The sequence below is a fragment of the Megalops cyprinoides genome, chromosome 10 (assembly GCF_013368585.1).
Source record: "Megalops cyprinoides isolate fMegCyp1 chromosome 10, fMegCyp1.pri, whole genome shotgun sequence".
In the NCBI taxonomy this organism is placed as follows: domain Eukaryota; kingdom Metazoa; phylum Chordata; class Actinopteri; order Elopiformes; family Megalopidae; genus Megalops; species Megalops cyprinoides.
In genome coordinates this window covers 8,324,083-8,336,671 of record NC_050592.1, presented here as the reverse complement: position 1 = coordinate 8,336,671, position 12,589 = coordinate 8,324,083, and the positions used below count along the sequence as shown (strand labels likewise).

The 12,589-nt window shown below is 46.5% G+C and overlaps 1 protein-coding gene across 1 annotated transcript in view; it reads left to right on the top strand.

Moving 5' to 3' along the window:
* Positions 1 to 12,589, top strand: part of LOC118784413 (POU domain, class 2, transcription factor 2-like) — a 50,402-nt gene that overhangs the window by 16,687 nt on the left and 21,126 nt on the right. The window contains exon 2 of the mRNA XM_036538645.1: positions 11,638 to 11,700. Coding sequence (XP_036394538.1) covers positions 11,638 to 11,700 — 63 coding nt within the window. The remainder of the gene's footprint in view (positions 1 to 11,637; positions 11,701 to 12,589) is intronic.

Genomic DNA, 12,589 nt, shown 5'->3' with positions numbered 1-12,589 from the left:
TGCAGCGGGCCGCCACTGGTGGAGATTGCTCATTGAGTCAAATAGTACCCCCTACAGAAAGTGTATTAGCCTGCTTTTTTGTGGCACAGGGGATGCACAGTGGGAAGGGCCGCGGGTAGCTGGGAGAGCAATAGCCGTGTCTGCAATATACCAGGACAATATCCTTCCCTTCCCTTTCCTTCCCTCTCTCTCTCTCTCTCTCTCTCTCTCACATTGCTTTTCCCTTCCACATCACATTCTATCAGCCTTCTCTCTCATTTTCCCTTCTCCCCCCCCCCACACACACTTGTCTGTTCCCTTAGTGACTGTTTCCAAGGCGCCCATTCCCGAGGGCTGGGGGAGGGGACTTGTGATGTCACGCATGCATAACGATACACCTGTAATCTGTGCAGCCCTCTCTCTCTCCCTTGTGTCCCTCGCTTGCTTGCTCTTCACCTCCTTGTCTTTTTCCCTTCTCTTTCCTTTTCTTGCTGCCTTAATCCTTCCCCGTTTTATATATGCATTTTCCCACTCTTTCATCGTTTCCACCTGTTATTAAATCATTACATTATTTTCATTCAGCAGACGTCCTTATGCAGAGCGGAGTATACTGTGAACCTAATAAAGTGGCATGGGGAACTGGGCAAACGCAACACTGATAATCACGTAGGGAGCGTGGGGCATACAAGCAATCCCGTCCAGACGTAATGCTGAGATCACAAGCGCGTGCCTAGATCAGGATGCAAGTGCAATTATCGCTACATTATCCCTCCCATTATCTATCCCTCAAAATTCAATTTCAATATTTTGTTTATATTGCAGGAGCACTTGCAAAGCAACACAATATACAAATTCAACTGTGAACCTAATATCACAGTTGTATATTTAACATTTCTGCATAAAATAATTTCCTCAGTGCAACAGTTTAGGCACAACTCCATCTCTACCTAATTCAATTTGCCAATACAGTCACCAGCATCAAATGTAGAAATTAAAATTTTAATAACAATTTGGTCCAGCTTACGGACGCTGGTTGGGTCTAAGTGGCTAAGCACTGGAGGCCTCTGAAGCCACTGGGTCTGGGTAACAGAACCTGCTCGCTGATGGAGCCCGATCCGTAGGGGGGGGAATGTACGGAGAGAGTAGGGCTTGCTCCTCAGCAGACCCCTCAGTGGTCCGTCCGGTCCACATGGACCCGGAAACTGGACTCTGCAGGCAGGATGTGGATTAAAGAGGGGGGGGGGGGGTGTCAGCACATCTCTGCAGGCCATCAGGGGCGAAGGGCTGGGGAGCGTTTCTGTGGGCCAGCGGGACGTTTCCTCTCAATTCGGATTGTTACGTTTCCGTGAAGCTTTTGTCCCACTTTTATAGATTAAGTCTGGAGGGGGCCCCCCACACCTAGCTCCATGGCAACTCTACCCCGCTACCTCTGTGCCAACTCATCCCCTCACGCCCTCTCTCTCTTTTGCAGTTTCTCTCTTTTTCCCTCTCTTTTTAATGCCCACATCCTCTTTGTTCTCTTTCTGTCACTTGCCTCTTTCTGGTCCTGCCTCTCCCACCCTTGCCCTCCATTACTCTCTCTAGTGTCCACACTTACCTGAGTCCACTTCTCTCTTACGTTTGTCTGTCCTTCACAGCTCCTTCTCCCTTCTCCCTTGTCCAACTCCCTCTACGGTCTCTCACTCTTTGCCACCCTTTTGACCTCCCTCTCTCCCTTGTTCCCACCCTCCCCCCCTCCCTCCCTCTCTCCCTCTGTACCCCCCTTCTCTCTCTGTATTGATCTAGTCATAGTTTTCTCAGTCTTCACAGTACTAGCTTGCTTTAATCAATACAGATAATTGTCTGCTTTCTCCTGATGCCAAACATTCTCTCTCTCTCTCTCTCCCTCTCTTTCTCTCTCGCTCTCTCTCTCCCTCTTTTTTTTTCTCAATGAATCCCGGTCTTCCCCTACTCCCCCTCCCGTACCAGGGATTCCCCTCCATTAATGACAGGAGATAACCTGCTTTCTTTACCGATTTTTCTCTCCCTCGCTCCCTCCCTCCCTCTCCCTCTCTCTCTCTCTCTAATCGATCGCGGTGAGATATCGCCCTGGCGTGCCGCTGTATGAATGTAAACACAGCGAGCACGTGGCACCACATGCACGCCCGCGCCCATGGGCGTGTTCGCCGCCCAGCGACCAATCAGCAGCGGCGGCCGGGGGTGGGCGCATTTGCCCTCGTTGTGCCCGTTCAGCAGAAAAGAAACCACTCTAAAAGTTTTGCAGTCCTGCACAGTCCTTATGAATGAAATGACAAAAACTTTGGCACTTTGGTATATAGGCACTTTTGATATATAAGCACACATACATGTCACCACACTGAAATACCACCACATCTGAGCACCCCAACATAAAAAAAGCTGCATCAAGTTTAGCACTTAACTCAATGTCTTACTCACTTCTTGTAGTACTTTTCAATAACTACTCTTAGCATTATGATGCACTTATTTGGAAGTCTCTCTGGGTAAGAGCGTCTGCGAAATGACGTAATGTAATGTATGTAATGAATTCAGTGTGACTTTTTCAACTGCACGTAAGATCAAAGGTCTCCACATGGACACACAGATATGTGTTTATGTCATAAAAATTCATCTTTACTTACATAAGCTCATGTCATGTGACCAAGCACAAACTTTCATACACATGTTAATGCGTGTACCTTCACACACATCGCCTTCCTGCAGGGTCTTGTGCACAAGACACTGCAATTATCCCTGTTATGCTACATGTGTAGCATTTAACTATCTGCAGAGCAGTTAAATACATGCTGTAGCATTTGATGGTATCTGTTCTGATGCAGGTGCTTTGGGTTATTATACTGAAGTGTAGACCAATGAGATTACTCTGAGCACAACACACTTTCTAAACTTCTCAAAAAGATATGTGAGATAGTACTTTGGCCAGACTATGGGGCTACTTAAAGTTGGAGAGGTGCATGCTGGGAAGTGTAGGCACAAGGTTATCTGTGTTCGTACAGTACGTTACTCTTTGACTCCTGTACATGGCTCCTGTGTCCACTCATACTGGTGGAAAACCACATGATTGGTTATAGTGCACCAGGCATCAAACAAAGCTTGTCGCACAATACACTCCTAGACTTAATTTTATATTATGTTTACACTGATTGTAGAGCATTTAAGGGTAAGTTGTGGATGTATGTTTAAAGATCATATCATGGTTTAGGTTTTTTTTTTTTATACGCTTTCAGGAATAACACAGGGAGTGGTCGTACTCACACACCACAGCAAACTACCCTCACAATGACTTTAGAGTCATCAGTTTAACATGTACACATTAATACTGTACTACAAACAAACTCTCACTCAACTCCAACTGTAGAGTTTACATATGAACTCAGCAAATAGAAGTAGTTCTATGTGCAGTAATGGCCTGGAGTCATTTTTAAAACCGCGTATGAGTGTGTGTGTCGTGTGTTTGTGCATAGGTACACAAACATCTCCACTACAACTGTGTTTGCTGGAGCCACAATTGAACCCTTGTGTGTAGCAATCACCCACAGCCATACGCAAAACATCACGAGGCTGGCAAATAGTAGGTTTTTCTATCGACAGTAGCTTTATACTGATCGCATTTGTAGTTCGCTCATAAATCGAACGTGGACACTTTTTGGTTGTGGTTGTGAGCCTTGGTATTTTTCATGCAATCCCTCAGACAGAAGAGGACGGACAGAAGGACAGAATGAAAGACAGTTGGTAGACTCACCTGCTCTTCTTCCATCAGTATGCAAGCTCTACATTCTTTAAGGGAAAACTGGGCATTGAAGTGATTGATATGTAGTATACATAGGAGTCAGTAAATCTCTATGTTCATGCTTTTCTGTATGTCCATGAATTCACTGATACTTCACATTTGTAGGCGCAGTATAGTAATTAAAGAAATCTTTATTTGTAGGGATCTTTAATCTGTGTATACACTCAATAATGATTTCCAACTGGAACTGATTTTAAATGATCAGGCTTCAATAATTCAGTTAAATGAATCATTGAAGCCATTCTAAACTGTATGTACTGGTAAATATGCGCAACTTGTAGATCGCACTGTGTGAGGTGGCCTTTTTGTTCATGGCCCATAGACATTTTCAAGGAATATCGGAATGGATATGAATATCAAACAGCATATCTGTGAAGATTTTAAGATTTTTTAAGATTCATTTATTTAGGACAAAGCAATGATGCTGTACCATTGCTACAGACTACAGAAGGTTGATTTCATTTTCTTGTGGTTGTTAGGATTAAAGTTTAAATCTCTGATAAAATATGTTTGATCAAGAGTTTATGGACACACTGTTAATGTTTGGATGTTTGTAAGTCGGTGTAGGGAGGACTTGAAAATGTAGTCAAATGTAATTCAAAATGGTTTTCTTGGAGAACATACTGGATCAGTAAACATGGAAACGTGAATTACAGCATATGTCTTTGGGTGTTGTTTGAAATTGTTATTAAGAATGCGCCCTTTAGATTAAAATAATTAACTGACAGCCGCAACACTAGGTTTTGGTCCATGCTTTTTGAGTTCTACTCAGGTGTCAGGACCCAGCGAACACGACTTGGATCTGGTTATCTTGTTTGAGTCTTTTACCCAAAGGACGGACGCAGGTTAAAATCAGTAATTCCACTAAGCTGGGTTCACACCGGAGAATTATGGGTGAGGAACCTTGCCCAAGGATACAACAGCAGGACGGTGCCCCACCAGGGAGCTGAACCCACATCCCTCCGGTCATGTATCCTGGGCCCTGACAGCAATCTGTCCCGCTCACACACAAAAAAAACTGCCTGCATGTAATTACCGGTCAATAGCGCACCGCTGATCAAACGCAGAGCCTTGGTTATTTCCAAGTGAAATATTTATGAAGGGTGGATATGTAATGCGTACCTGTTACAAGCTACCCCCCCCCCCCCCACCCAAACGGGGGGCCTTTTGTCGGCGTCTTTTGTGACTTTACGTGGAGGTAGTGTGAGCATTTATGCATGCATGGGCTTGTTCATTTTTTATTTTTTCATCTCGGCAGAAGCAATATCATTTTCACATGCCATAAAAAAGCACTGAACTGCGATGGAGGGAAATAAAGGGGGGGGGAGAGCAAGTGAGAGGGGGGAGAGTGAGACAGGGAGAGGAGAAAAGAGGGATACATATTTATTTGTCTCTCTTTATATTTATATATTTACTTATATTTATGTCTCAAGGTCTTTCAGTTTGTTTATCTGATTCAGCCTCCATTCAGAACACAGTTAGAAAAATAAAAAGCTGCCGTGTCTGTCTCTTAACCTTTGAGAATAGGAGCCTTGAATTTGAATTTCAGAGCGAGGGAGAGAGAGAGAGGGAGAGAGAGAGGGAGGAGAGGGAGGAACAAATGAAGGGGGGGGATTGGGGGGTGGGGGGGGGGTAGGTTGAAGCTGTGGTCGTTGTGAAAGTGGCTTTTGTGTGCGTGTGTCTGCATGCCCCCTGTGAGGGGCCCCGATCGATACAAACTCGGAGCAATAAAGCTTTCCCCCTGTCATCTCTGCAGAATACAAAGCAGAACGGAGAGAGAGAGAGAGAGGGAGAGAGAGAGAGAGAGAGGGGTGAAAAGCTGTTCCGCTAGCCAGACCAATTTCCTAACCCCCCCACCCCCCCAACCCCCCCCCCCCCCCCCACACACACACACACACACACACACACTCACCACCTCTACCTCCTCCCTCCCTCTCTTTCAGTTGCTGTTTCTCTCTTTTCCCAACTGCACCTCATGTCCCCTGTGTATCTACTGTATGTTTTTATTCTCAGTCATAATAAACGGAATACAAATAAATAAGAAGTCAGCCCAATAAAAAGTCACCAATTGTGGCAATTATTAAGAGAGGGAGAGAGGGGCCAGACTCTGAGGGAGGGAAGAGTAAGGTGAGACGCTAGGGGAGGGAATGGATGGAGGGTGAAGAAAGAGGTAGGAGAGAGGTAGGACTGAAAGAGGGAGAGAGAGAGAGAGAGAGAGAGGGAGAGAAGGGAAATGAAAATGGGATAGGCGCAGGGAGAACGGGAATAGCGCGATGGAAGAGGGAGAAGGGAGGGGGAGGGAGAGGGATTACACTGAGAGAAAGATGGATGGACTGATAGAGGGAGAGGGGGAAAGGGGAATATTGATGAGGAGAAACTGAAAAGAAAGAGGACCGGGGAAAAGGTGAAGGGAACAGAGGGGGCGAACCAGAGCACAATGCAGGGGGAGAGAGAGAGAGAGAGGGAGGAGGGGTTGGGGGGGGGGGGGGTCAAACAGCAATTTCTTCAATTGAGAGCCAATTACTGTAATTGCAATCTAGACTCAACCCAGACAGACACAGCGATCTTCACACAGACTGCCACACACAGACAGGAGAATTAAGAATACAGTGAGGGTTTTTTCAGTGCGTAATAAAGCATATTTTTCTCCTCTGGTCCATTCTAAAGAACGCCTGCATAAGTCAGCCTGTGTCTAACAGACTAATACTGTTTCTTTTCATTTTCCACCATGTCTGACTCCTGGTTCCAAAAACAAATGTGCAAATGTGCCTCCCTGAAGCCCCTCTCTTTCTTTCCATCTCTCTCTCTCTCTCTGTCTCTCCCATCTCTCATCCTCTCCTTTATTGGAAAAAGACAGTGTGAATGCTTCATCTCTGTCTGTTTGATACCCTTCCTTTATTCCACACTCACAGGGCACTCTCCTGCACACCTCCGTGTCTGTACCTCACAGGCCCCATGCTCTTTCCCTCCCTTTTCTTCCTCTCCATATCATCTCCCCATTTCAACACCACCCTTCACTCCAGCTTGACTTTACCACCCCCTTCTTCTCACCCCACCTCTACCCTTTCTTTTTTTTCCAGCCTCTTCCTCCTTCTCTCTCTCCTTCTTGTTCTCTCTTTCTCTCCCTCCATCCCTCTCTCCCTCCCTTCATTGTGTTCCCTGGGGAGGCCAGTAATAATGGCTGTGATGGAGTGAGGGAGGGAGGTGCGATTATTGTCTTGTCGGGAGTCAGAGGAATCGATCGGCCCAGAAATATGAGGCACAAGAAAGAGCCGCTGTGTCAGATACAATAACCACCCATTCCCCGGAGACACACACACAAACACACACATGTACACACACACACACACACTCACACTCACATAAACACACACACGTACACACACACACACACACACACACACACACACACACACACACACACACACGCTCGTACACACACACATGCACACACACGTACACACCGACACACACATAAACACACACACACACGTACACACACGTACACATGCACAACACTTACACAAACACACACATGTATACACAGACACATACACACACCCATATACATTCACACTCACACAAACACACACATGTACACACCCACATACACACACACACACTCACACAGACATGCACATAGACATGCATGTGGGTACGTACCTATACAAATCTTTATACACTGGCAACATTACAACCCTGACTAACATGAACAAATGCTTTGTAATGCTTTGTGGCTCCATACAAATTGTTCAGTTTTCTCTCAATTTCTATCATAAAACTTCACACAAAACAGGTAAAGTTGTGTTAAAATGCATTTGACCTGTTAGTGGAGTTTATTTTATATGATTCTTTCTGAGATTTTATATTACCCACGTTTCCACATTTATACATTCCTGCTTTGTGATGTTTAATACACATATATGCAATGATGCTTACATATTTACTGACACACACAAACATATAAATAATAACACATTCACTCTCTCTCTCTGTCGGTCTCTCTCTCTCTCTCTCTCTCTCTCTCTCTCACACACACACACGCACACACACATATACACACTCGCTCACTTACAGACCTTTCGGTGCTGTTGCTTGGCAACGTGGCCAAGTGTCCAATCAGAGTGCAGAGCTGTGTCCAGTGATGTCACGGCTATTGCTGACCAGCAGTCCTGCACTCTGCACTGAGAGAGAGAGAGAGGGGGAGAGGGGTGGGGGCAGAGAGAGAGAGAGAGAGAGAGAGAGATGGAGGGAGGAAGATGAAGAGGACTCAGAGAGGGTGAGATGGGATTTTGGCGAGAGGAAAGAATAGATTGATGGAGACAGTGACGGGAGAAAGGAGACCACAAATATTGGTCCTTGGTTATCTCCAGCACGGAGCAAAATAACTTTGTGGGTCTGAAGGCGCTTGAAACTTTCGCTTGTAAATAAGGTGAATTCAAGTTGTGTGAGGACAGTTGCTGTTTCAGTACCCAACAAGCGATTAGACTGAACATGAGTTGCCTCGCATAGTTGCGACCACGCAGTGACAATTACAGTGTTGTTACTAGCGGGACTGCAAGATGTGTGAGAATGTTCACACTGGGGACAAAACTGTGAGTAATATGACTCTTCTGAGGAGGTATGATATGTTGGCTGTTGTGAGGTCAAGGGTTTCTGGCACCTCACTCACACAAGGCCATCTCTGCCTGCTTTGACACCTGTGAAGTCCCATCACCTCACAACCAGGTCAGGCCCTCAGCCTCTGTGTTCCGAGGGCTAATTTCGTATCCGCCCTCCGCAACCCCACCCCCCCCGCCCCCCGGTGCACACACTCTACAGCCCGCACCCTCTGTGAAACCCTCCATTTTCCGTAATGCCATGGTGTGGTGTGGAAACCAGGGCAGCACCCAGTTGCGTGTGGCCGGGCCTGACTCACCGAACTCAGGAGGGTTTCAGTAGCATGTTGAGCGTGTGTCCCAGCGCGGGTGAAAGTGTGTGCTCTCTGTAACGTGTGGGCGAGGGGAATTGGAGGGGGGGCTGCCGTTCAAAGGATCGGCGCTGCCACAGCTTTGGACCCTGTTCCCCAGCAGTGACCAGCAGTTACGCCCCCCCACCTCTCCCGTCACGTGATGGTCAGTGCTCCTCCGTCTCACCCCCCCCCCCCCCCCCCCCCCCCCCCGCTGCCTCTCGCCCCCTCCTCGTCAGCTGTGACAGAGCTGTGATTGATGGGTCCCCCTGGGCCTTGTGGCTCCACCGCGGCCCTCCCGTAGGTCACAGCCTCGGACCCGGGACAAGAGTCGTGGAGGGGACACACAGGCCGGTCCTGGCCCTGTGGGGTGCCACTGTGCCCATGTGGCGATCCCTGACTGCTGACATCACCAATCCCAGGCAAACCTGGTGCCAGGTGTCCCACTGTGAATGAAAGGTGGAGGGGAACCTTTGGTTGACATCCGCTCCATACCCTCTCTTAAATGTTTGTGGAAAAAATCTGTGCATAGAAATACTACCAAATATCAGACTTACATTCGTCCTAAATTAGCTACATTCTTACATTCCAAATGTATACCACTATCTACCCACATATCATGCTAGGATCAATTTAATGGCCTTTTAAGCATTTTGAAATACAGGGAAGTAATAAATGTCTGTATTGGGTATGTCAGGTAAATCTATAAATCTATAAATCTATATATTCTGTGGTTCTCCCGTATGGGAAGGGCAACAGAACGCAATCAGTACCTTCAGAGCAGCGAGAATGGAGTGTCGTTGAGCTTGTTGTCATGGGAACAGATTCTTAACACCCCCCCCCCCCTCCCCAACAGCAGAAAGGCCCCCCTGGTCCTGCACAGACAACGCTCCTCCCTGGAGAGCGAGCTTTGGAGTGGGGGGTTTGGGGGGTGGGGGGTCAAGGCCAGCGCTGGGGCGACGTGGTGACCTCTGACCCAGCGACACACACGGGCACGCCTTCCTCCAACCCCTCGCTGGCCCCAGCACAGCAGACCCACGCGCAGTCTGTCACTGTCCTTAGACAACCGTGACCGAGGGACACGGGACAGGGGGGGTCACATCCACCCCTCTCTCTGAGCCCTGTGGGTTCCTCGGCGTGTGCCTTTTTCAGCGTTGTCGCTGCTTTACCGCATGTCGGCCGCCGAAGTCCACCATATGAGTCCCGTTTATCATCAGTCCAGACCACAGTCCAGCTCCCAGTGCCAGCCCAGGCCTGCATAGCCTGTACACACCACTGACGCTTGATACCTCACAGCACTTACACCTAAGAGATTTTTACAACAGGATTTCGGTCTGACGTGCTCATATCTCCTTGACATTTTAACACGTAAATGAAGTTTGGAAGTACAATGTCGGAGGACTTTAAATATTTTCCCGCCCTCGATGCAGTGGATTCCAAGCCATATTGTGTATCTGAGCGAGGCAATCCGCGCTGGGACAAACAGACAGACGGAAATGTAGTGTGTGCCTTCACTCTGAAGCAGTGTATCAGACACTCTCACTCAACAGCTCAAAGCTGTCGATGCGAATGCAATGGATGGACAAGGCTGCCATCGTGTGGTGAAGTTGAGCTACTGCAAGAAACGTCGGGTAGGTTAGGACTATGCAGGAATATAATGATTATGTCGAATTATTGTGCCGTTAAAGTCTCAGATTGTCTTGTAAATCTTTACGTGAAGGTTTATTACGGAAAGGCAAATATTTCAATATATCGTCAGTACTGTCTCACCTATGATTGTTTGGCTTGGAGGTACATGTGCTGATAAACATAGAAAAAAGAAAAGATGGGTGAGAGAGAGAGAGAGAGAAAGAGAGAAAGAGAGTCAAGAGAGGAAGTTCAGGAATACAACACAGATGATGAGGATCTGTAGAGTAAAAAGGAGGAAGCAGAGATGTACAGTATCATTTCTGTTACTTCCCTGTAACAATTACTGTCATTGCAATCCTAAAACTTTTCATGTCATTTCCATTGTTATTTCATGTTTGACTCTCATGAAAGCAAAGATTTATAGCAATTGTGATAAATATAGTGTGAAAAGGAGATAAAAAGAGACAGAGACATGCTATTGCAAGATAGATGCAATATTACATTTAGCTGAGCATTGAACATCGTGAACGTTGTGAGCTCAGATGAATTTGTATTTCCTTTCCCTTATCTATTTTGATGAAAAATATATGTGTCAAAAGGCTTTCACAGCACACATGTCCCACATACCACGCCAAAAAGGTGATATGAATTGAACTCAAAAAATGTCAGGGGAACAGGAAGAGAAACAGAACAATTCAAAGGCTGCGGAAGCCAATGGGAGCAAAGAGAAAAGAGAAAAGATGGCACTTTTTTTTTTTTTTAAAACAAAATCGTGATCGACAGTTTCCAGCTACCCCAACACTTTCCAGAAGGGAACCCCACCCCCTCTATCTCTTTGCCTCCACCCACTCTCTAAACTCTATGTCCCCTCTCTCTCTCTCTCTCTCTCTCTCTCTCTCTATGTCTCTGTTTCTACCAACTCTTTCTCTCCCTCGCCTTCTGTTACTTCCTCCTTCTTTAATTAGAAGCTCTCTCTTTCTCTCTCTCTCTCTCTCTCTCTCACTTTCTGTTTACCTCCTTTTCTCTCACACTGCGTTTTTTTTTTTTTTCAGTCTACTGCTCTGTCAGGATGTGGGGGGGTGGGCCGGGGGTGGAGACAGTGGTGGAAGGGGTGAGAGGGAGGGGCTGTGGTGGAGAGAGGGAGGGAGAGTGACTTTTTTTCCCCCCTCATCATCATTTTGCTCCCCATGTGTTCTGAGAGAGAGAGAGAGAAAGAGAGCGAAAGAGAGAGAGAGGAACAGAGGCCAGTACAAAGACACAGACAGACAGACAGACAGACATATAACTAGGACAAGGGAAATAGCAGCAATGGTGCACTCAAATGTTTGGTTACCAGGTAAGTCTTTTTGCAGCTCATCCCTTCGTTAGTGGGTGCCAATTATGGGCGCCCTTTGTGGCGGGACTGTGGGGTTAATTAGCGCTCTTGGCTTTAACAAGCTCTGGTAATTAGCGAACATCAAAGAGGGTTGGTCGGTCGCAGTCAGTATGAAAGGTCAGACATGTCTCTACTATGGGCAGAAATGAGACTTGTCAGGCTGTCTGAGTGTGTGTGTGTGTGTGTGTGTGTGCGTGTGCGTGTGTGTGAGCCCGCACACAGGTCTGAATAAGTCTTGGTTTTGATGTATAGTGGTATTCTGGGTACACTCTCACTGTCCCTTAAGGAATTTAAAATACGAGTGCTTTCCCATATGGTAAGTATGGGCCGGTACATTATTACCCTTCTCAGTATTGCTCTGTAGTTGCCGAAAGCGGTGTGTATCTGCACTGACCTGGACAATGCTTGTCTATATTTCACTGCACAGTGTGCATAGTTGTGTGTGTTTCTTATTCACTGTGCCATGTGTCTGTGGCGTCTTCAAATGCAGACTCGCACAGACTAAAGTTCTACTGAAAGTACACCGAGGGTATTTCTCCGCAACAGAAACTATCAAAAGCTCATGTCAATATTTACATTTACATTTCAGCATGAGCTGCCAGTAACCGCACAATAAATGTTAGTAAGTGATTTTTTTTTTCAGTTGGAAGCAGATGGCCTGTAGATATCTGATCTATATATGCTTGCAACACCCAGCAAATCAGTTTCACTGGGTTTTTTTTCTTCTCCTCAGAGATGAACCCTAAACGCCCTTTAAGTTGCCAATAATAGTTAAATAATAATGTCAAATATGATTATGCATGTGCCGTGGCAGTGGCTGAGCTGGTGATGTATCGAACTGCTGTCTGAG